This window comes from Rhipicephalus microplus, chromosome 3 (assembly GCF_043290135.1).
Source record: "Rhipicephalus microplus isolate Deutch F79 chromosome 3, USDA_Rmic, whole genome shotgun sequence".
Lineage (NCBI taxonomy): Eukaryota > Metazoa > Arthropoda > Arachnida > Ixodida > Ixodidae > Rhipicephalus > Rhipicephalus microplus.
The window spans coordinates 251,527,626-251,550,079 of record NC_134702.1 but is presented as its reverse complement, the minus strand read 5'-3'; the positions used below and the strand labels follow the sequence as shown (position 1 = coordinate 251,550,079).

Here is a 22,454-nt window from a genome sequence, read left to right as displayed (position 1 = left end):
CTGTTTGACAAAAACAAAGGCAAAGGGGCGAAGCCTGACCCGAAAAAAAAGTGCGAGGCGAATAGGGCTATCGCCAAGGAGGAAAGAATAAACTGAGGAGAAGCCGTAACGTCACGTTTTGTGAAGCAGGAAGTAGAGAAGAGTAGAGGACTCCTCTTTTCAATGTTGGGCATGCTACTACTGCTTGCGCATGTGCTTTGGCGGCACCACCGCCGCTTAAGGTCCCTAGAGACCTCACCGCCACCATTTGATAGACGAGGTGCTCATTATGAGCAAACGTGCTGCGATACTCGCTTGTGGAGTGCCTGTGTGTCATTCGCTGTCTCATTAAGGCTCAGATTGTGAATCTACAATAAACTTGCAGCTTTGCACTTCGTGCTTGATTCGCAGAATGCAAAAGAGAAACAGCACGAATCTTTCATGTTTTTTCAACCCGTAAAGTGCCTCTATCACAGTGTTATTTCATGAACTATTTTTCTTTTAACGGCATTTATACTGCTCGTTCTACCCATTGCATTGTCTTTGCTTCACTTTTGAAAGGAAAATCATGTATTTTGTATTTTTGCAAAAATATTTTTCTAGCATTGCATAATAATAATTATGCTGTGAAGAAGCTTTTGTCTCTTCCCCTTATGTAATATGCCGTAAAGGGCTTTTAAGGGTACAATAAATGATGATGGTAATGAAAAAAAGTGTGCCTATTATGCAAGAAATACGGTTGTTTATATTTGCTTGCATAAATTTTTTGGTCGTGTGAATTTTTGAGTGGTGGCTTGTTCTGCCATGTTATTTTAGATGAAGTTGTTTGCCACGCCAGTAACGTCTTTCACATCTCTCAATTCAATTTCCTGCTAGCACTCCCAACATGGATATGTGACACTTCTGGCGAGTGGAAATTTTGAAAAAAAAAAAAAATAATAAGCCTGCAGGAATTTCTCGATGAGCATTGTACACTCTCTCAATAGTGGCAGATTCTATTCATTGCAATGTATTCGCTTGTAAGCATCCACTGAGAGTTTATTCAAGACGTATAAAGGCCTAACTTGTCACTATAGGGTTTGTTGGCACTTTGTAATAAAACTGCAGAAAGAAAAAAAACTCCTTGGCTACTAATTTGCGTGTAGCACAAATCCCTGTGCATCAAACTACTGGTGTAACGACCTCCCCTTTTTTTGGCTGTTTTGAGTTATAAGTGCATCTGACTGTCAACGAATAAGAGAGCATATGTGCAGAGACAGTTTATGAGAAAGAAGAAAACCCGCAGGTCGCAGGTCCGAATACCGGCTGCAGTGGCTGCATTTTCGACGAAAGCAAAAATGCTTGAGGCCCGTGTACTTTGATTGAGGTGCATAGTTAAGAACATCCAGCTGGTTGAAATTTTTGGAGCCCTCTACTATGGTGTCTCCCTAAATCATTTCGTCGTTTTGGGACATTAAACCTCAATAATTAGTATAAGAGAGAAGAAAAATGATAATCTAGGCACACTGGATTGGCAGTCTACTGCTATAAAATGGGAGAAAACTATTAATAAAACATGCAGTTGCTAACCCCATAGTATGAAGCCTATCTTCCAGTGTTCTTGTCAGTGAAAACTGCGCAAGAACAGGACAGAGGGTGAGACCTAAACAAACATATTTTCGCTGTGGGTAGCACGACCCGGACAGAGGGCTATAAACGTACACAAGCAAGCACTGACTGATAACTGGGTTTATTTCTGCACCCATATGATTATAAGTACAAAAAAAATTATCGTTTGATAAGTACATGTTGTGACAGGGTGCCACTTGATTACATCATTCAAAAATTGCACTTTTTTTATCATGGAGAGCAATCGAGGTCTGGCTGAGGCATGCACTATGGTTTACGTGCATGTGGCATGCTTCCACGCGATTGATTGGTTTATTACGTCTGTGTGCTATCTGTGTTTCGTAAAACATTGGCTCGCAATGACATGTTTTGTAATGTGCAGCCAGAAATGTACAGAAGTAATAACCAAGTCAATCACGAGATTGTGGAAGCAAACCACATGCACCTAAACCAAGTGCATTGTCAGGCAGACCTGAATTGCTCTGCATAATAAATAGAGCTATATTTAATGATTTATTGAAATGACACTCTGTTACGACATGTACGTGTCAGGCGATAATTTTATTGTACTTCTTAATCACAAGTGTAAAAAAGTATAACCAGTTGCCTGTCAGTGCTTGCTTGTGTACATTCTTTTTAGTCCTCTGTTGAGGTTGCGCTACCCGCAGCAAAGTACGGTAAATTACGAACTCCGTATGCTCTGGTTCAGTTTGTCACATTGTTTCTGTCCCAGTAAGCTGTGCCAGCTGGCCCGTTGAACCTTGTCAGTGCATTCCTGTTCCCTAGAACTAACACGCTCTTTAATACATAGTGAATTTCAATGAAGCACGGCTGGGCTAAAGGAGCATTGGCACAAAATTTTGAAGGTAAGACAGCTTGTGGAATAAATTTTTGTGAACACGCACACATTATATATGACATGCCAACGAATAATATAGCCTAGAACATATTTAAAATCAATTTCGAAGTGCGTGCCCACGGCACCACACAATAAATGTGCGTTGGGCTTCCATGTTAACAAGCAACCACCACCTGCGCCATGAGTTTGTGTTCGCTGCTGCGGTCCTTGTGAGCACACTTTCCTAGCACACCTTTACAATGAATAGAGGGGCAGGCTTGTGCGGGTGTACTAGAGCTGATATCCTTGCCTGGGTATTGCATTTTCGGGCTCCCGCAGGGGCGCCTGCCAAGTAGGCGTATGGTGTGTAGCGACACCACGGACCCGAGCTAACTGGGGAGTTTCGACTCCCCTCCCACGCTTAGCCGTGCGTGGCTTTGCCATGTCCGGGGAAAAAAGGATCCTGGGGGTTGAGTCAATGCTGGGTGATTGGACCTTTAAGGCCCCCCAGTGGCGGCAACACACCCCTTTGGCCCCGGCTTCCTGTAAACGGCACCCCTGGGCTGACCCACCCAGGGGAAACCAGCAGTCGCCTTTTCCTGTCTCTCCCTCTCTTCATCTTCGTGTTTCCCTTTCACTTTCAATCTTTCCTGTTCTCTCCTCTCTTGAATTTACATCTGTTTTTTTCCTCGGGGCAAGGGTTAACCTTGTGTGGCTATCCAAACTAGGGTAAACTATATTGGATTATAGTAACTGCGTACTGCTGGCGTTGCGCAGACATGTCCACATGCTCTGCCACGTCCCCTTGTTGGACTCCGTGGTGGGTGGTAGGCGCCGTTACCGAAAAATCCACATTTTCCCATGGGATCCCCGACCCCCTCTATAACTTGTCGTGCCTCGAAAAGGGTACGCACCGACGCAACTTCACTACTTTGGCCCCAAAACAAAGAAACTTTCCAAAATATCATGTCCTCCATTGCGAACAATCGTCTCCAAAAGCTAGAGCAGTCTCACCCTTCCTTGTGGCCAAGTGCTTGAGAGAGTCCATTGGAACCGGTTATAAAGCCACGAAGATGGCAAGTGGAGATTTGCTTCTCGAATTGAAAGACAAGGAACAGTACAATAAACTCTCGCACCTTGTAGCCTTTGGTAACATCCCCATCTCTGTGAGCGCACACCGTACCACGCATACAGTGAAGGGCGTGGTATCGGACGAAGATTTGATGACACTGAGTGAAGAAGAGCTCCTTGATGGATGGCAGGACCAAGGTGTAATACATGTCCAGCGCATCAAAATCAAACGCAACAACGAAATAGCAACAAAGCACTTGACACTCACCTTCAGCTCAACCACTTTACCTGAGACTCTCGAAACTGGCTATATAAAACTCCATGTCCGACCCTTCATTCCGAACCCGAGGCATTGTTTCAAATGCCAGCGATTCGGTCATGCATACCAGAGCTGCCGAGGGCAGCTGATGTGGGCTAAGTGTGGCACAACCGGCCTCAGTGCTGATGAATGTAGTCATGACGAGGTCCTCTGTGCTAACTGCGAAGGTAGTCACCCCGTATACTCCAGAGCGTGCCCAGCCTGGAAAAAAGAAAAAGAAATAATAACTATAAAAGTTAAGGAAAATATCACATTCATGGAAGCAAGACAACGGATCTCGTGATCATTGGCACTAAAAACACCTTTCGGCGAAGTGGTGCAACGAGCGGCGGCACCACAAAGGCTTTTGGCAGTTGCCCGGACCGCGCCTAGCGTGCCGAGGCCAACGCCACAAGCCCCTACGGAGGGAGCAGCCAGCCCTGCCCTGCCCACATTCAGCCTGTCCTCACCAGTGACCTCTACAAGCTCTGGCAGCAGCCAGGGCAATCACGAGGCCAAGGGGGCCCCATCGACCCCCAGCTCGGTGCGGACAAAGACTTCGTCGATCGAGGCGAAGTCTAAGCGACGCAAAGATCGCTCTGTAGAGCGGGCGTCCAGTGCCTCGCAAGAGGCTATGGACACTAGTTCAAGCCAAACTGCGCAGGAAGTGCCGAAGGAGGGCGAGCTTCTCTCGACCGCCCCAAAAAAGACAAAACGCCGATTACAGGGCCTGACAAAGGCCCTGTAAAATGAGCTAACCTCCGTCTTCTCTGCACACAGCACTTTTTCCTTTTGGTCCACTATGGACAAAATCATACAGTGGAACGTAAGGGGAATACTTAGAAATTTAGATGACGTCCAAGAACTTCTGAGTAAGTTTAACGCGAAAGTGCTATGTGTGCAAAAAACGCACTTAACTCACAAGCACAAGGACTTCCTACGACAATATATTATTTTCTGAAAAGACCGGGAGGATGCTGTCGTACCATCTGGCGGTGTGGCCATTATAGCTGATCAAAGTATAGCATGCCAGCATTTGAAGCTCCAAACGGCCCTTGAGGCAGTGGCCATTCGAGCTGTACTTTTTAATTAACTCATTACCATATGTTCTGTGTACATACCACCGCATCAACAGCTACACAGACGTGATCTAGAATCATTAATAGATGAACTCTCTGAGCCGTTTCTGGTTCTAGGTGATTTTAATGCACACAATGTCCTGTGGGGCGATGCTCACTGTGATGCGCGAGGACGTCTCATTGAGCAGCTCCTTTTCTCTTCTAGTTTATGTCTTTTAAATATAAAGGAGCCTAGGTATTTTAGCCTTGCAAACAACACGTACTCCTCCATAGATCTTAGCATTCCATCACCGTCCCTTTTACCTGTTTTTAAGTGGAACGTTTTTAAAAACCCTTATGGGAGTGACCACTTCCCAATCATCCTGAGTGCACCGAACAAAGATCAACTACCCCCGCAGGTTCCTCAATGGAAGATTGACTCAGCTGATTGGGAAGGGTATAGAACTCTTACACACATGACATGAACTCAGCTGTCTGTCCTGACCATAGATGACGATGTCACGTATTTTACAGCTTTTATACTTGATGCTGCATCTAAATGTATTGCCAAAACGAGCGGCATGTCTTCTAAACGGCGAGTCCCATGGTGGAACGATGCACGCAGGAAAGCACGGACCACTCAGAACAAAGCATGGGCGTTGCTTTGCAATTCCCCAACAGCAGAAAACCTGGAAAATTTCAAGCGGGTCAAATCGCAGGCAAGGAGAACGCGTCGACAAGCTAGACGAGAGAGCTGGACAAAGTTTATATCGAGTATCAACTCATACACAGATGAGGGAAAAGTGTGGAATAAGGTAAAGAAAATTAAGGGCCAACAAACGTATTCTCTTCCACTAGTAAATAGCCTCGGGGAAAGCTTGGAGGATCAAGCCAACTTTCATGGCACACATTTTGAACACATATCGAGCTCCTCACACTACTCCGAAACCTTCCAGAATTACAAAGCACGAATAGAAAAACAAAAGTTAGAAAGAAAATCCGCAAGAAATGAGGCATATTATGAACCATTCTGCTTAGCAGAACTGCGAACAGCACTCAGCTGCTGTAATACATCTACCTCAGGTTCTGACAACGTAATGTACGCGATGCTGAAGGAACTACGCTCCGAAACTAAAAAAAAAACCCTCCTCTTTCTTTATAATCGCATATGGTTTTCAGGTGTGATCCCCTCCTCCTGGAAGGAGGCTGTTACAATTCCAGTTTTGAAGCAGGGAAAGGATCCCTCTACTGTATCAAGTTACAGACCTATAGCGTTAATAAGCTGCCTCTGCAAACTATTTAAAAAATTGATTAATTGCCGCTTACTCCACTACTTAGAAACAAACAAATTGCTCGACCTATACCAGTGCGGGTTTAGAGAGGGCCGATCTACCACCGACCTTCTTATGCGTATCGAGGCACACATACGTGAGGCATTGTTCATAATCAGTTTTTCTTATCTGTGTTCCTCGACATGGAGAAGGCCTACGTGGAGGTTTGGAATATTGAGAGACCTCTCACACATAGGTATACACGGTAATATGTTCAGTGTCATTGAAAGCTATCTGTCTGATTGTACATTCCGTGTTAGAGTGAGCAATGTTCTGTCCCAAACATTTGTACAGGAAACCGGACTGCCACAGGTTGGGGTGCTCAGCTGTACGCTCTTTATTATAAAAATGAATTCTCTCCGTCTGTACATCCCACTTAATATCTTTTATTCAACATATGTCGACGATGTGCAGATAGGTTTTCAATCGTGTTCTCTTGGGATCTGTGGGCGACAGGTTCAGCTTGCCCTTAACAAGGTATCCAAATGGGCTGATGAAAACGGGTTCAAGCTGAACCCACAGAAAAGCACCTGTGTCCTTCTTTCACGAAAAAGATGCTTGCACCCTGATCCTGAAGTGGTCGTTAAGGGTGAGCGTCTACCCGTAAACACAGAACATAAGTTCCTAGGTATAATTTTAGATACTAAGTTAACCTTTGTACCGCACATAAAACATCTTAAAAATAACTGCTTGAAAACAATGAATATCCTAAAAGTGCTGTCACGAACAACGTGGGGCAGCGACAGAAAGTGCCTCATGAATCTGTATAGAAGCCTTATACGCTCACGCCTTGAGTATGGGGCAATAGTCTATCACTCTGCCACGCCAAGCGCTCTGAAAATGTTGGACCCTGTTCATCATCAAGGCATCCGCCTGTCCACAGGCGCCTTTAGAACAAGCCCAGTTGAAAGCCTTTATGTGGAATCGGACGAGAGGTCACTCTATCTGCAGAGAACATATTCTTCCTTCATATATTTCCTTAAAGTAAATGCGAACAGTGAGCAACCCGCAAATTCCACCATCAACGACCTGTCCAGCTCTCAACTTTTTTGCAATCGGCCCGCAATGGCACGCCCTTTCTCGCTGCGTGTTAGAGACCTAGCTGAAGAAACAGATGTCCCACTGCTTGAATACCACCTCAGCCCCCCCGCTCTGCTGCTCCCGCCATGGCAGTGGCAGGTTATAGACTGTGACACATCTTTCGTAGCTGTCACAAAGCATGCCTCCCCCATACACATTTGGATGTATTTCTTAGAGTTGCAACATAAATATGACTGTCCAGAATAATATACTGATGCATCCAAGTCCCATACTGGCGTGTCCTATGCGGTGGTCGGCCCATCAAGGATGCCAGCGTTCTGTCCATTAGCACAAGCATTTTTACAGACGAGGCTTACGCGTTATTCATAGCCGTTAAACACATCATGAATACGCCAAGGGTAGTTATATACACAGACTCCCTGAGTGTCGTAAAAGCATTGAAAAATCTAAAAGAACACAGAAACCCTATAATTATATCCCCCTATTCAATACTCTGCGCGGCCTATGCTTCCAAGCAACATATCGTCGTGTGCTGGGTGCCAGGACACCGCGAGATTGAAAGAAATGTGTTGGCTGACCAGCTCGCCACGTCAATCAATGGAAGCACTGCCAACTCTTCAGTTGCTGTCCCTATAATGGACCTAAAACCAAACATACGGAAAAAGCTCAGGGCTTACTGACAGAAGCTATGGGATCTACAAACTCATAACAAGTTACACTTGATCAAACCATACCTCGGTAACTAGCCACCCACGTCGAAAACGCGCCGTACAGAGGTCAGTCTCGGTCAGTTTAGAATAGGACACACACACAGCACGCACACACACCTTTTGTCCGGTGGTGACCCACCTAGCTGTCACAGATGTGGCCGTCTACTTACCGTACTCCACATACTCCTTGAATGCTCTGAGCTAGAGGCTTACAGGGAAAAATATTTTCTACTAGCGTACAAGGAACACATACCCCTTCATCCAGCTATGTTTATTGGTAGCGAACCTCTTTTTAAATATAATGCATTGAATGCATTCTTAAAGGAAGTAAATACTTTCCATGTTATCTACTCAAGTGATCGGTAGCATGGCCTCTGAAAAGAGGCTGCTGCTGCGGATGCTACATCCAAAGAGAGCACCTGTCTCCCGGCCCTTGGGACTAAGGGCGCTGGCGAGGTATCGGTGCTAATATAACACTCCTATTCAATGGTGTCATGATAACTTAAGACTCATTATCACCAGGCATGCTTCACTTCACTGTCATGATTTTAAAAAATAATGTCTTACGCACCTTTAGAGTGCAGAATCTTAGGCCCTTTTACAGCCATTTAACATAACCATTGCTCCGATCCGATATCATTTCTTGGCGCTCTTTGGCCATCAATGACCCTTGCGCCATAAAACAACATATATCATCATCATACTGCATTTTCGGGGGTCATGCACATTTATATCTTCATACCTGCCAAGCCTCCTGGATTGTGGAGGAGACTTCTGCATTTTGACCGTTTCTTCCATTTGTATGATTGTCATGAAAATCTCCCAGAAATAGAAATTTCTGTGCGCGATCTGACTGCATTGACAAAAATGTTGGTCAGTCCGCTTCAGGCTTTTTGCAAACCCACCGCATTTTATCTTAAACCAATTTAGGAGCTGTTCATCAAACAGTGATGCATTACCGTGGCAAATTCGAATTCAAGAAATTTCCCAGCCGAATTCCACTGTGTTCATTGAGTCAAGTTTTGAATGTTTTGTACACTTTTTCCTAATCGCGGCGTGTGATATTACCTTTAGTACCGAAACTGTCGAACGAAAGCTGATCAAGACCAGCATGCTCGAAGCTTCAAAAGTACGCATGCGACCAGCACAAGCACTGTCTTCTACACTGCGTGTGGTTGTTGCCAAAACCGCTGTGGACGAAACCGCAGTCATTCTTGATACGATCATGTATGGGGACGACGCTACTGACAGAACTCCGAAAGTGTGCGTACGTCCAATGCTCGCCCAGTCAGAGGAACGCTGCTTTCCGCAAATTCTGTGGACAAAACCGCGGCAGATGCGATCATAGATAGATAGCATAAAACAACTTAGTTTTGAAGGCACATGTGCAGCCAACGCACACGGATTAAAAACAGTACTACAGTTTGCCGTAACCACCGTGCACAAAGCCGTGGTAGCGACGACGCAACAGCAATCTATGAGCTCCGAGGGCACGTGGCTAACGCAGCGGTAGATTAAAGGCAGTAAAGACATAAGAAAAAAAAGGGTTAGTAGCGTTCTGGCGTTCCTGTCCAAAGAATCTAGTAGCGAGCAAGGCCAGAGCTTTGACCCGCGCTTTCGCGGCAGCCAGCTGCGCCAGTCCCGTCCGTTCATGTGCGTCCCAGGTGGACATACGAGAGTTGTTTTGATGGAAATAGATTTAGTTGTTTTGATGAGGCAAAGTTTCGGGAGAATTTGTGCTCTCCCATTGAGAGGCTCACCTTAGCGGAAAACCTACCTCGTGTGTTCGGCCACTCCAAGCCACCACTAGACCGCAACGCCGATGTTGGCGCTTGCGATTGGGACCTCCCCTCCCCCTCTTTTTTTTCTTTCTCGCGTGATGTTTGTTTGTTTTGGTGCCAAAAAGGCAGTGCTCATGTGCACACTGGTTTTTCTGCTCATGTAGCCAGCTATGTTTGAAATTGCAGCTGTGACTGGGCAGCATAAACCCATCTCCTAATAACCACAGCCCTCTTCAGCAAACGAGCTTTCCAGCCGTGATAAGTTGGTCGTTGGCTACCTATAGAAAAAAAAAAAATTGTGTCAGTGTGCCTTTAAGTCAACTTGAGTTATTTTAAATTTTGTATTGCTTAGGTGTGACTCATTGGCACAAATTCCTTGACCCTGTCCTTACGACAGCACCTTTCTCTAACCGAATGGTAGGTCCTTACATGATGTGGGAGCCATGCCTATCACCAGGTCGCTTTAGTAGTGCCATGTGCTGCTTAGTAGCCATGTGCGTGGCCAACTCACAGGTTTTCAAAACGGTGGGCGTTGCGGGGCCTGGGCATTCGGCAGTGAACTGCTGTGTGCATGGGAGTGGTGTGCCTGCATAATTGTGTCGTGTAGCATTTTTCATAGTTGTGAGTTAGTGTAAATAAATGTTTATTTTGTGAGTTTAACCAGCAAGTATCATTTCCTTGCCAGCAAGGTGGCACGAACCCTTCAACAGTGCTTATGAAGGGAAGCGTGAATAGAAAAGCAGGCATAGGCATGCACAGGGTTCTTCATAACGGTGAGCTAAGTTTTCCCCTCCCCCCATCGTTTAAATTTGAAGGGAAACAAGCTTCACAGTGAATGCAAAAAGAAACATGAGGCACTGATGTGCAGCTTCTCACAGTAGCTTGCCTTTGGTCCTTCTGTCTGGGTGTCAAGCTGGGGAGGAATTCAGCAGTACTTGGCAGTCCGACTCCTCTAGCCCATTTATCGTCAGAAGCTTCCGTGGCTCTGCTTTACACAATGAGGGGATTTATTCGACCGAGTTGGGTGGGGGGGGGGGGCACCTCCTTCAGAGCCCTGTGTGTGTGTATGCCTATACGAGCATGCATTTGTTGAGGCTTTGCCATGGCACTGGTGCACTCACAAAATATGATCACCATGGCATTGATATGAAGCGGGTGTCGGCAACCTTTTGAGGCGGGATGCCAAATTGCTTGAAGCTAGCACTGTGGGGGGCCGCACTGATAGTTGGAGGGCTGGGAAGTACATTGCCGGCAAAGCGTAAGAACGGGCCGATAGGATGCTTACTTATAAAATGTGTTTCGAAATCATGTTTAACTTAAGCATGCACATCACAAAGTTGCAATCAAGCATATGTTGCAAGTGCAAATACCATTTTAGGTCAAAACTCCCGGGTGGACATTCATATAGGAAGTGGTAAGGGAAAGGGGGTTCGACACCATGCCGGGAACCGCACAAGTTTGCCACGCAGGCCACGACCCCTGGTCTAAAGTATTCAGGGGATACTGTTGGTGCTGGGCACAGCTTAAAGATGCCATTCTTATTCACCAATGTGCAGGGTGGACGAGGCTCACAGGCATGTGCTGGAATACCTGCTTTCCTGCTACGACCGTGCTGGCCAAAAAGAGAGGACCAACACGCGAGTAAGTTTTCACTGCTGTTAACACTTTCGTGACCCCTGCAGGGGCGTCTGCGCAAGCAAGCGTTTGGTGCGTAGCGACACTATGGACCCGAGCTAACGGGGGAGTTTTGACTCCCTCTCACGCCTAGCCGTGCGTGGCTGAGCCGTGTGCAGGGACAAGGGGATTCCGGGGGTCGAGCTGCTGACGGGTGATTAAACCTTTAAGGCCCCCCGGCGGAGGCAACAAACCCCTCTGGCCTTGGCTTCACGTAGACGGCCCCCCTGAACTGACCCACCCAGGGGAAATCGGCAGTTGCCTTTTTCAATCTCTCCCCCCCTCATATTCGTCTTTATCTCTCACTTTTTATCTTGTCAACTTCTTCCTTCTGTTTACTTCCGATTTCTCCTGGCGGCAAGGGTTCACCCTGTGCAAATAGCCTACCTTGGTCTAGGCGCATCGGGTTAACTTATGACGGTGTTGTATGGCTAGCATCTGTGAGCTTTCAGCATCCGCAAACTCGCAGCGTCCTCTCGTTCTGCTCCGTGGTGGGTGCCCGCCAATGCTGCTGAACAACATACGACAAGCATATATAAAGCATTCCCCTTGCTTAGTGATTGTGCCTCCTCAAAGCGGGTACGCACCAAAGACTTCAATTGTTTCAACCTGTGAAGAGAAATATTCCCTCACTTCCATATTATACACTGCAAGAATAGTAATAAGCTAGCCAGAACTGTATCCCCCTTCGTAGGTGCTAGGTGTCTAACAGAAACTCTCGGTGCCGGGTACAAGGTTACCAAATTGGCCAGCAGAGATCTGCTTCTTGATATGCGAGAAAAAGACCAGTTTGAAAAGTTGAACTGTCTTTCAACTTTTAACGACACATCAATGAGTATTATACTGCACAGGTCTATGAACTCAGCTCGTGGGGTAGTATCGGACGCAGATTTGCTTGACCTGACCAAAACTGAACTTCTGGATGGAAGGATGCAAGAGCCAGAACGTGACCATTGTACAGCGAAATAAAATAAAAAAGAGGCAGTAAGGAAACACCAACTAAACAATATTGACGTTTGCTTCGAGCGATCTGCCAAAAATCATTCAAATCGTGTATACAAAGACTTCCGTGTGGCCATATATTCCTAACTACCGCCGGTCCTTTCCATGTCAGAGAAATGGCCACTGCTCGCAAAGCTGTCCTGGTCACCAAACTTGTGCACAATATGGATTGTCAGGCCACAATTTTGACAACTGCAAAGAACCGTCACACTGTGTGAACTGTGGTAGAAATCATGCTGCATACTCATGGTACTGTTCATTCTGGAAAAAAAGAAAATGAGATCATCACAGTGGCTTTAAGAAAACAACAATTCGCCGAGAATTCTCTCAGAGGAATGCAGACAGACGCAGCTCTACATGCTATGCAGAAAGATCCCGTCGGCGGAACTTTCTTGGCAATCAGCTCCTGCGCCGAGGGCGAAATTGGTGAGCGCGATGCTCGCAGTGACGTCACACTGTTTGCTAACAGGAAGAGGTATATTACATCGCCAGTTGGGCCCTCATAATTGCGAATTGTCATTTTGTGCATCGGCAGCGGACCTTGCGGCCAAGATCACCATGCATTGACGACTCAGAGCGGCAATGGCAGTTGTGTTTTACTTCAGTGCCCCAAAACGCAAGACCATGCATACTGTGTGCAGATTTTTTGTTGTCATAGCTAGGCATAATTGATCATTAACACACTGGTTATCAGCAGCTTTTCTTCTTAAATCGGTATCTTGATATTCACGGTGCACGGTTTCTATCTCTGAAGTATGCTAAGCGATCTTTGAAGTCGTAAGTTATTGAGTTTGTGATATCTGTTGGTGAAAAGTTCATTATAAAGGGTTTTTGACCACCTCCCTGACCTGACATCTTAGTCAATTATAACTGAATGTCTGGTACCAGCATCCTTAGCAAACGAAGCTCAATCAATTAGAACAAATAGGGAGGTCGGCATAACGATGTCAGTTGGTATGTCCGTTGCAAGCAGATCTGTTGTAACGAGGTTATACTGTATTTAGAAAAAGTTAATGCAGTAGAATCTCGATGATACAAATTCAAAGGGAGCACACAAAATATTCGTATGATCCCGAATTGGTATCACATGAAAACAAGTGAAACCTGATGTTGAAGATGAACAAGAACTTTATTGGAGTCTACTACTTGCTGAAAAAATTACTACATGATGTTCTTCTGAACTTTCCTGCCTTCACAGTCTGTCAATAAAGTGGCGCGGTTTACTCACTCATGCTGCTGGCGCGGGGCATCAATGGGAGAGAAAGCAGCAAAACTCATTTGAACTTAACTCACTTCGCAGTTTATGTGGCCAGATAATTGCACCGCTAAGTCGACATAAAAATAATCAGTCCTGAAAAATTCAAGCGAAAATGCCAGAGAGACCGAAAAACCATGTCCGCGACCGTCATAAACCGCCGCCATTGCCACTTGAGAATTAATTTCATTTTGGCCATTTCTTGAACATTAAAGTTCGTACCCAATTCTAGTTATGCACACAAAGCACTGAAAAGAAACAGTTTACACCATTACAAACATTGTTTCTGAAGATACGCCAGCAGAAACGACATGAGCAAACATAGCGGCAGTAGTGAATTCAGCCTGCAGTGAAAAGCGAAACATGTTAAGGCATGCCGACTCGCTGTTGGTGCACCTTCTTCTGCTTCCAGTGTTATCAGCATACCTGTTAAGTCTCCCAGATTGGCTGGGAGGCTCCCGAATTTCGACCGTTTTTTCCAGTTGTGCAGTTGTCATAAAAATCTCCCGGAAATCGAAATTTGTGTGCGTGATCTGGCCGCATTGACAAAAAAGCAGTTCAATCCACTCCAAGCTTTTTAGACCTACTCCATTTTATTATGAATGAGTATAAGAGGCGTTCATGTAAACGTACAGTATAATCTCAGTGATGCGAAACCGCGGCAGATACGAATTCTTGAAATTCACCAGCCTAATTTTATTATGTTTATTGGGCCTCAATTCGAATGCTCTGAACACATTTTATAATCGCGGCAGGTGATACGAAATTTCGTACGGAAACTGTCGAACTAAGGCCGAGAGCAGCGTACTCGGAGCTTCGGAAGTACTTGTGCGGCCGGCTCACGCACTGTCTTCTACAGTGCATGTGATTGTCGTTGCCACAACCGCTGTGGACGAAACCGCGGTCGCTCTTGACACGATCATGTATGGTAACGACGTAACTGACAGAACCCCGAAAGTGTGCACTCTACCAGTCAAAGCAATGCTGCTTTCCTCAAACTCTGCGGACAAAACTGCGGCAGATGCTATCCTACATGGCATAAAATGACTTAGGTTTTAAGGCGCGTGCGCAGCGAAGCGCACGGGCATGGTAAAAGAAACTACTGTTTGCCGCGACCGCCGCGCACAAAACCGCGTTCGCGGCGACGTGATAGCCATCTACGAGCTCAGAGGGCACGCAGCGGAGGGTAAAGGCAGTAAATACCTAAAAAAAAGTTTGTTTTGCCGCAAGGGCAAAACAATAAATGCGGCAGCAACAACTTTGAATGTAACGCTGAGAACGGCAAGCAGATCGAAAACGTCCAGCGCGCTGCTCTCGCACAAATGACGCACGAAAATGATACTCGCAGGACGAGAATGAACTAACATAGTTTACAGCTCGGCACGTAACGCGCTGTTTAAACAAAAACGATGCACTATATGTAATCACAGGTACAAATGAGTACAAACTAGCAAGTGTCCCAGTTGTTATACCTCGCTGTGTTTAAAAAGCGCGCTGTTTTCGCAAAAGGGGCCTGTGCAGAGACCAAAGTCACCTTTGTGGGCCCGGCAACTAACGCTTTCGTTTCAGTGAAAAGCCGAAGGCACACGATTCCCCCACCAAAAGATAAGCGCACATGCACAGGCATCCATCCATGGGGCAAAGTACATGTGAGAGATAAGCACGCCCCGGTGCATTACGACGAGCTCGGCACCGAGCGCGGGTGGCTTTTTTCTTCATGTGTTCATATAAATAGATACGTATACATATACTGTGAAGGGCGGCGACGGTCGTGACGGCAAAAAAAAAAAAAAAAAAAAAAAAAAAAAAAAAAAAACACCCAGTCTGGACTGTCCATATAATCGCTATCGCAATAAAAAGGGGCCAGACGCGTTTTGGCGTTCCTGTCAAAAGAATCTAGTAGTGAGCAAAGCTCTGACCCACGCTTTTACCGCTTTTGCGGCACCCAGCTGCGCCGTCCCATTCGTTTACGTGTGTCCCAGGAAGACACACGCAAGTTGTTTTGACTGAAATCATCATCATCATCAGCCTGACTACGTCCACTGCAGGACAAAGGCCTCTCCCATGTTCCGCAAGTTAACCCGGTCCTGTGCTTGCTGCTGCCAATTTATACCCGCAAACTTCTTAATCTCATCTGCCCACCTAACCTTCAGTCTCCCCCTAACCCGCTTCCCTTCTCTAGGAATCCAGTTAGTTACCCTTAATTGGATTGGATTGGATAAACTTTTATTTGGTCCTCCAAAACACAGATCACTGTGTTGCGGGCAGTCCCACGTGGGGACTGAGATGCCAAGCTCCTCAGCTGCTTCGCGGGCTTGGTGGACAGCCCAGAGCTGATCTGCCGAGGACGAGCTGCGGATTGCCGCCTCCCATCTGGCAGAGGTGATGTGCGATAAATGAGCAAATTTGGTGCACTGCCAGAGCATGTGTTCTAATGAAGCTATTTCCTCACAATGTGGACAAAGATTACTTGGGTATAGGTCAGGGTACATGATGTGTAACATTTTCAAAGTAGGGTACATCCGCGTTTGCAAAAGCCCTAATGTAAGTGCTTGGGGCCGGGTTAGATTTTTGTGAGGTGGAGGGAAAATCCTTCTAGACAGGTAGAAATGTTTAGTGAGCTCGTTATATGTTGTAAGAATTTCCCGGTTATCCCCTTCACCGGTAGAACGCATCCCCGGGGAGGCGCGGTTGGAGAGTTCTCGCGCCGCCTCGTGTGCTGCTTCGTTGAGATTGGGAGGGGAATCGTTGATTTGTCCAAGGTGAGCTGGGAACCAACTCAGAAGATGATGTGTTATGTTCTTGCCTTGCAGTATTTTCAGCGTTTGTTCACAGACCGTCCCCTTGGCGAACGCCCGTAGTGCTGCCATGGAATCACTGTAGACGACTTCAATGTTATCCATCTTGAGTGCTAAGGCGATGGCCACTTGTTCCGCAATGATTGGGTCTTTCGTCCTGACCGTCGCTGAGTTGACGACATGGCCAGCCCCATCGACTACCACTGCCACAAACGCTTTCCCATTGGCGTAGGAAGCTGCGTCAACAAATACGACCCCTCGTTCCTCGTTTGAGACTTGACGAAGTATAGTCCTAGCCCTCGCTACTCTTCTTCCGACGTTGTGTTCTGGATGCATGTTTCTCGGTATAGGAGATACCGTGATAGTCTCCCTGATGTTGTCAGGGATATCATTGTAATTGCGTCTGATTGCTATTGGGTGTTGGCCCAGCTCCTGCAGGATCATTCTCCCCGACCTTGTGGTAGATAACCTTGCAAACTGTGCTCTCTCTTGGGCTTCTGCTATTTCTTCGAGCGTGTTGTGTATGCCCAGCTCAAGCAGACGCTCGATGCTGGTATGTATGGGTAGGCCCAGGACCATCTTGATAACTTTCCTGAGGAGCACATTCAGTGTCTCGGACTCTGCTCTTGACCAGTTGTGCATTGCTGCCTCGTATGTGAAGTGACTTAGAACAAACGCATGCATCGACCTGATAAGGTTGTCTTCCTTGATCCCATTTCTTTTGTTGGCCACTCTGCGTATGAGGTGCACCGCACTGTCTGTTTTCTGAGTTAACTTGGCTATAGATTTGCTGTTGGCGCCGGTAGACTCTATCAGCATTCCCAGGACTTTGATGGAGTCGACCCTCTGAATGGCATCCCCTTGATTTGTACGGAGGTGGATGTCTATCTGGTTTAACGGCTTCCATCCCCTGGGCTTCGGTCCCCGGCGTGCAGTCCGATAAAGCAAAAGTTCTGAGTTACTCGAGGAGCACTTGAGCCCGGAAGGGCGAAGGTAGTCTTCTACGGTGTCAATCGCCTCTTGCAGAGCGCTCTCAATCTGCCCCTCGCTTCCACCTGTGCACCAGATGGTAATGTCATCTGCGTAAATGCTGTGCTTCAATCCTTCAATGCTCGATAATTTCTTTGACAGTCCAATCATGGCTATGTTGAACAGCATTGGTGAAATCACTGCCCCTTGTGGCGTGCCCCTTGCTTCTAGTTCGATTGCTGCGGTCTCGATATCTGCAATCTTCATCACGGCTTTCCGATCTGTAAGAAAGGACCATACGTAGTCATAGAAGGCTTTCCCTAGACCAAGCTTGGAAATTGCTTCGAGTATGAATGAGTGGTAGATGTTGTCAAACGCTTTTTCTAGATCTAGGCACAGAATGGCTCTCACGTCTCTGGTTTCATTGTCAATGACCTGGTGTTTGATAAGCTTCAATGCATCTTGTGTGGATAGCCCTGCCCTGAATCCAACCATATTGTGTGTATATATGTCGTTATCTTCCAAGTACTTGTTTATCCTGTGCAGTATGGCATGTTCTGCGACCTTGCCGATACATGATGTCAAGGATATTGGCCTCATGTTGTCCAAGTTAGGGGGCTTTCCTGGCTTAGGAATAAGGATCGTGCTGGCCAGCTTCCACTGCTCTGGCACCCTGCCTTCTTTCCATGCTGAATTGATCATATCCCTGAGGGTTTCAATTGAATCGTCATCAAGGTTACGCAGGGCCTTGTTTGATATACCGTCCGGGCCGGGGGCCGACCTGCCGTTGAGATCATGCAAGGCTCTTCTGATCTCCTCGATGTTAAAGTCGCCCTCAAGACCTGGATTTGGCGTGCCCTGGTACTGTCTACTTGGTGGTGCCAATCCTCTTTTGATTGGGAGGTACTTATGCACGAGCTGCTGGACAACTTGCTGTTCTGTAGTGCGCCCTATCTCTTTATGCAAAATTCGAGCGATAACGTGCTTTTGATTTGTTTTGGTGGTGTTTTCGTTGAGGAGATGCTTTAACACATTCCATGTCTCGCCATTGCGCATCTGACCATCGACGGAGTTGCAGATTTCGTCCCATTGCTGCCTCGATAGTGCGCGGCAATGTTCCTCGACTGATCTGTTTACCTCAGCTATCTTCTTCCTCAGTCTTCAGTTCAGGCGCTGACCCTTCCAACGGTTCAGTAGTGCTTGCTTTGCCTCAAGAAGATGAGCGAGCCGGCTATCCATTCTTTCAACCGGAAAATCTGTGGTAATGGTGGAGGAGACGGATTTGATGTCATCTTTAATCTGTTTGACCCACTGCTCCCAAGCCTTGTCTGTGGCCATCTTGTTCCCTTTCCATCCTTATCTTCCTGAACTTATCCCAGTCTGTGAAGTGGAATTCTCTCTGCTTTTTACGCTCCACGGAGAAGGTAGTGGCAAGAATGCAATGGTCACTCCCTAGGTCTACAGCAAGGTTCATCCACTGGGCCTTCTTGATGTTCCTTACAAATGTAAGGTCAGGGGTGGAATCCCTGCAGCAAGATGTACCAAGCCTTGTTGGTAGGCTGGGGTCTGTGATTAGGGTGAGATCAAGTTCACTGGCACTTTGCCAAAGTCGATTTCCTTTCCCAGTGTTGTACTTGTAACCCCACGTATGATGAGGGGCGTTGAAATCACCTGCTATGACGAGTGGACATTCCCCGGCGATATTAACAGCTTTCTTTAGAACCGTCTTGAACCCTTGCTTTTGTTCCTTTGGACTGCTGTATATATTAAGAATGAAAATGCTCTGACGGTTGCTAGTACCCGGCACGATCTCTACCAAGACGTGTTCCAACCGGCCTGCTTCTATCTTGAGGTCGTGGGTTACGTGCGTTAGTTATTGCATACGAAGGTGCAGACTCCCCTCCCTTCAGTATCCCCTATTACAGGCCGGAATCCAGGCAACGTTGCTTGCGGTGAAAGGGTCTCTTGTAATAATATAATATGAGGCTTTTCTTGGCTGCTCCTGATATACTGCTGCAGGGTTGCCTTCTTTTTAAGGTAACCTCTACAGTTCCATTGCCAGATACGAAATGCTTCACGTAGCGCTGCCATCATGGTTATTACATGGGCGGCCAGAGCCTGATGCTGCACCTGTCGACAGGTTTGGTACCACTAGTATTGGTGGCCGAAGGGGTGAGCTTGGTGCATGAGGAGGCCTTGCTGTGTTGTGCAGATATGCTTCGACCTTTGTAATGCGCAAAGTCATATGCTCTTCCAGTGCCGCCACGCTTGATTGTAGCCTACCCATCTGCTCGCTAAGATTGGCTACTACTTTGCTGAGCGTGTCAAACACCTCTTTCATATCTGACATGGTCGTTTGGTTGGCTTCCACGTGTTCTGCCATGACTGCCCTCTTTTTCGTGGTTCTCGAGTCCCCCACGTTTTCAGCCACAAGGACATCAACTGGCTGAGGCATTGGCTGTGAAGATTGCGCGCTGGTTAGCTTAGTGAGAAGAATTTTTATTTCCTTTAACTCAGCTGATAGCCTCTCATTCGATTTTGTAAGTCTCGCGTTTTCTTGCTCTAGCTGTGCAATTTTATCATGCTCTGGCAGCTTACCTGTCATCACCTCTGCCCCGCCGTTGCGCACTCGCTCAGCCCAGCTGCCTTTCGAAGTAACTGCAGGCGTCCTCCCCGGGTGTGAAGCCGTGATCTCGAACTGAACGCCAGGCAGCTGGCCATTCGGGTGCCGCCCAGGCTGACCCCGACCCTGATGGTGACCTTGAGAACTCGAGCGCCCCCGTGATTGGGAGCGGGCCTTGGGTCTAGAACCTCTTCTGGAACGCGACCTCCCCCTGGAGTGGGGCCGCCTTTCCTGTTCTTGTGTAGTCTGGATGCTCTACGTCCCGTAGGCTGGAATAAGCTGCTTGTCGTTGATGTCTGGACTCGATGTGATTGATGCGTCCCGGGCTTCTGCGGCTGCTCGCGATCTTTCCCAACGTCTGCGTCTGACGACGTATGGCACTAAGAACCTGTTCTTGCACTCCTTGTCTGCCGTGGGATGGTGACCGTCACACAGCCTGCATCTTGGATTGCACTGGTGCAGGCTATCTGGGTTCTTGATCTCGCAGCCTCTGCAGATTGTTTCAGCTGGGTTCGGACAGACGTCAGACCGATGTCCCAGCTTTCCACAGACGTAACAAATATCGATGTTCTTGCGGTAGAGGGAGCACTGCAAAAGTGAAGGTCCATATCTCACGAACCTGAACACCTTGTGTCCTTCGAACGCTATGATGATTGTCCCGGTGTCCTTGATTCTCTTGGCCTGCAGCGCGAGCGGGTTGTTCCCGTTCACAATCTTTCGGGTCAAAATGTCCTGAGTATCGCTTACGCGCATCCCGCGAATCACTCCTTTACAAGTATCGTGGGGTGCCGCGGCGTACGCGCTAACCTCGAAAACTTTGCCTCCAATGTCAATTTGCTTGACCTTGAGGTATCTTGAAGCTCTGTCTTGGTCCGGAGTGCTTGCCACCATAATGTTCTGCTGCAAGTTGGAACAAATGATGTCCTGCATGGCCTCTTCTTCTTTGACGCCGGCCCCCAGTACTATCGCGTCTGCCACAGCTCCAGTGCCAATTCTCGAGATATTTAATCCTCCACGTGGTCGTAGCACAATTTTGCTGAAGTCCTTAGGTAGTGGCGGCATGCGTCCAGCTCGCACGATTGTATGCTTGGTGTCATACCTACTACGACTGGCTCGAGCGTCTCCCGCAACGCCAGCCTTGGTCGAACCCTTGGCAGCAGGAACGCTAACCGCGGCTTGCTTATTCCTTGAGCGTCTCGTTTCGGCTTCCTTCCAACCCATGTCTTCCGTGCAATCCTCTGGAGAGATGTTTTCTCCATCTACTTGGTATTCCATTCTCAGTTGCAGATCCTGGAACGCGCAGAGCGTTGAGTCGCGTTGGCGCCGGGTCGGCGCATCGGCGACAATCGCCTCCTTGGTTAGGCTTAAATCCCCCGGTGGCGTTGCCGTGTAAAAATGTCCCAAAAACGGTTTAAAAGTCCACTCACCAGCACAAAGGTGGTATCTGCTGATTTCGAGAACTTAGGCACACGATGGGACTAAAAACTCGGCGACAAATTCGTGAATACCACAGGAAAGCATTCTTGAAAGCAGGAGCCAATCTTCGCGTGTCCGCACTGGTCGGCACCTAGAGCGTCTCCCTTAATGACCAGCGGTTATCCTGTCTACGCACTACATGCCCGGCCCATGTCCATTTCCTCTTCTTTATTTCAACTATGATATCCTTAACCCCCGTTTGTCCCCTAATCCACTCTGCTCTCTTCTTGTCTCTAAAGGTTACACCTACCATTTTTCTTTCCATTGCTCGCTGCGTCGCCCTCAATTTAAGCAGATGACATTGCATTGCTGAGTAACTCAGGGGACGAATTGCAACTCATGATTACGGAGTTAGACAGGGAGAGCAGAAAGGCAGGTCTTAAAATTAATCTGCAGAAAACAAAAGTAATGTACAACAACCTCGGAAAGGAGCAGCGCTTCGAGATAGGTAATAGTGCACTTGAAGTTGTAAAAGACTATGTCTACTTAGGGCAGGTAATAACCGCAGAGCCGAACCACGAGATTGAAGTAACTAGAAGAATAAGAATGGGGTGGAGCACATTCGGCAAGCACTCTCAAATTATGACAGGTAGATCTTCATAAGCATGTCCTTGTCGAGGCTGTGAGCTTTGATGTGCTGCACGGGTAGTTCACGATAGCGCTGACGTCTTTGCCGTCATGTTGAATTAGCGGCTGGTTGTTCATATCACATGGCTTGAGAGCTAGAGCAGTCAGTGTAGCCAAAGCCTTTAGGCAAAAAGGCAATCTATTGCGTGGCAGAAGAATTGGTGTCAGACTGATTTTTTTGCATCGTTCTTGTGGCGTATAATTCCAACCACTAAAGCGAGGAAAATTCCGGTGAGTTTTGTCAAATTCACTCTCTTCGAGGCCAAGAGTGAACGGGCCTTCCAACGACTAATAAGCCGTGTTGCGCTGCTGGCG

General features: G+C 47.2%; 1 protein-coding gene across 4 annotated transcripts in view; it reads left to right on the top strand.

Moving 5' to 3' along the window:
* Ube4B (Ubiquitination factor E4B) overlaps positions 1 to 22,454 on the top strand; it is a 244,571-nt gene that overhangs the window by 28,256 nt on the left and 193,861 nt on the right. For all 4 annotated transcript variants that reach the window (XM_037420066.2, XM_037420059.2, XM_075890893.1 and 1 more), the window contains exon 5: positions 11,272 to 11,356. In XM_037420066.2, coding sequence (XP_037275963.2) covers positions 11,272 to 11,356 — 85 coding nt within the window. The remainder of the gene's footprint in view (positions 1 to 11,271; positions 11,357 to 22,454) is intronic.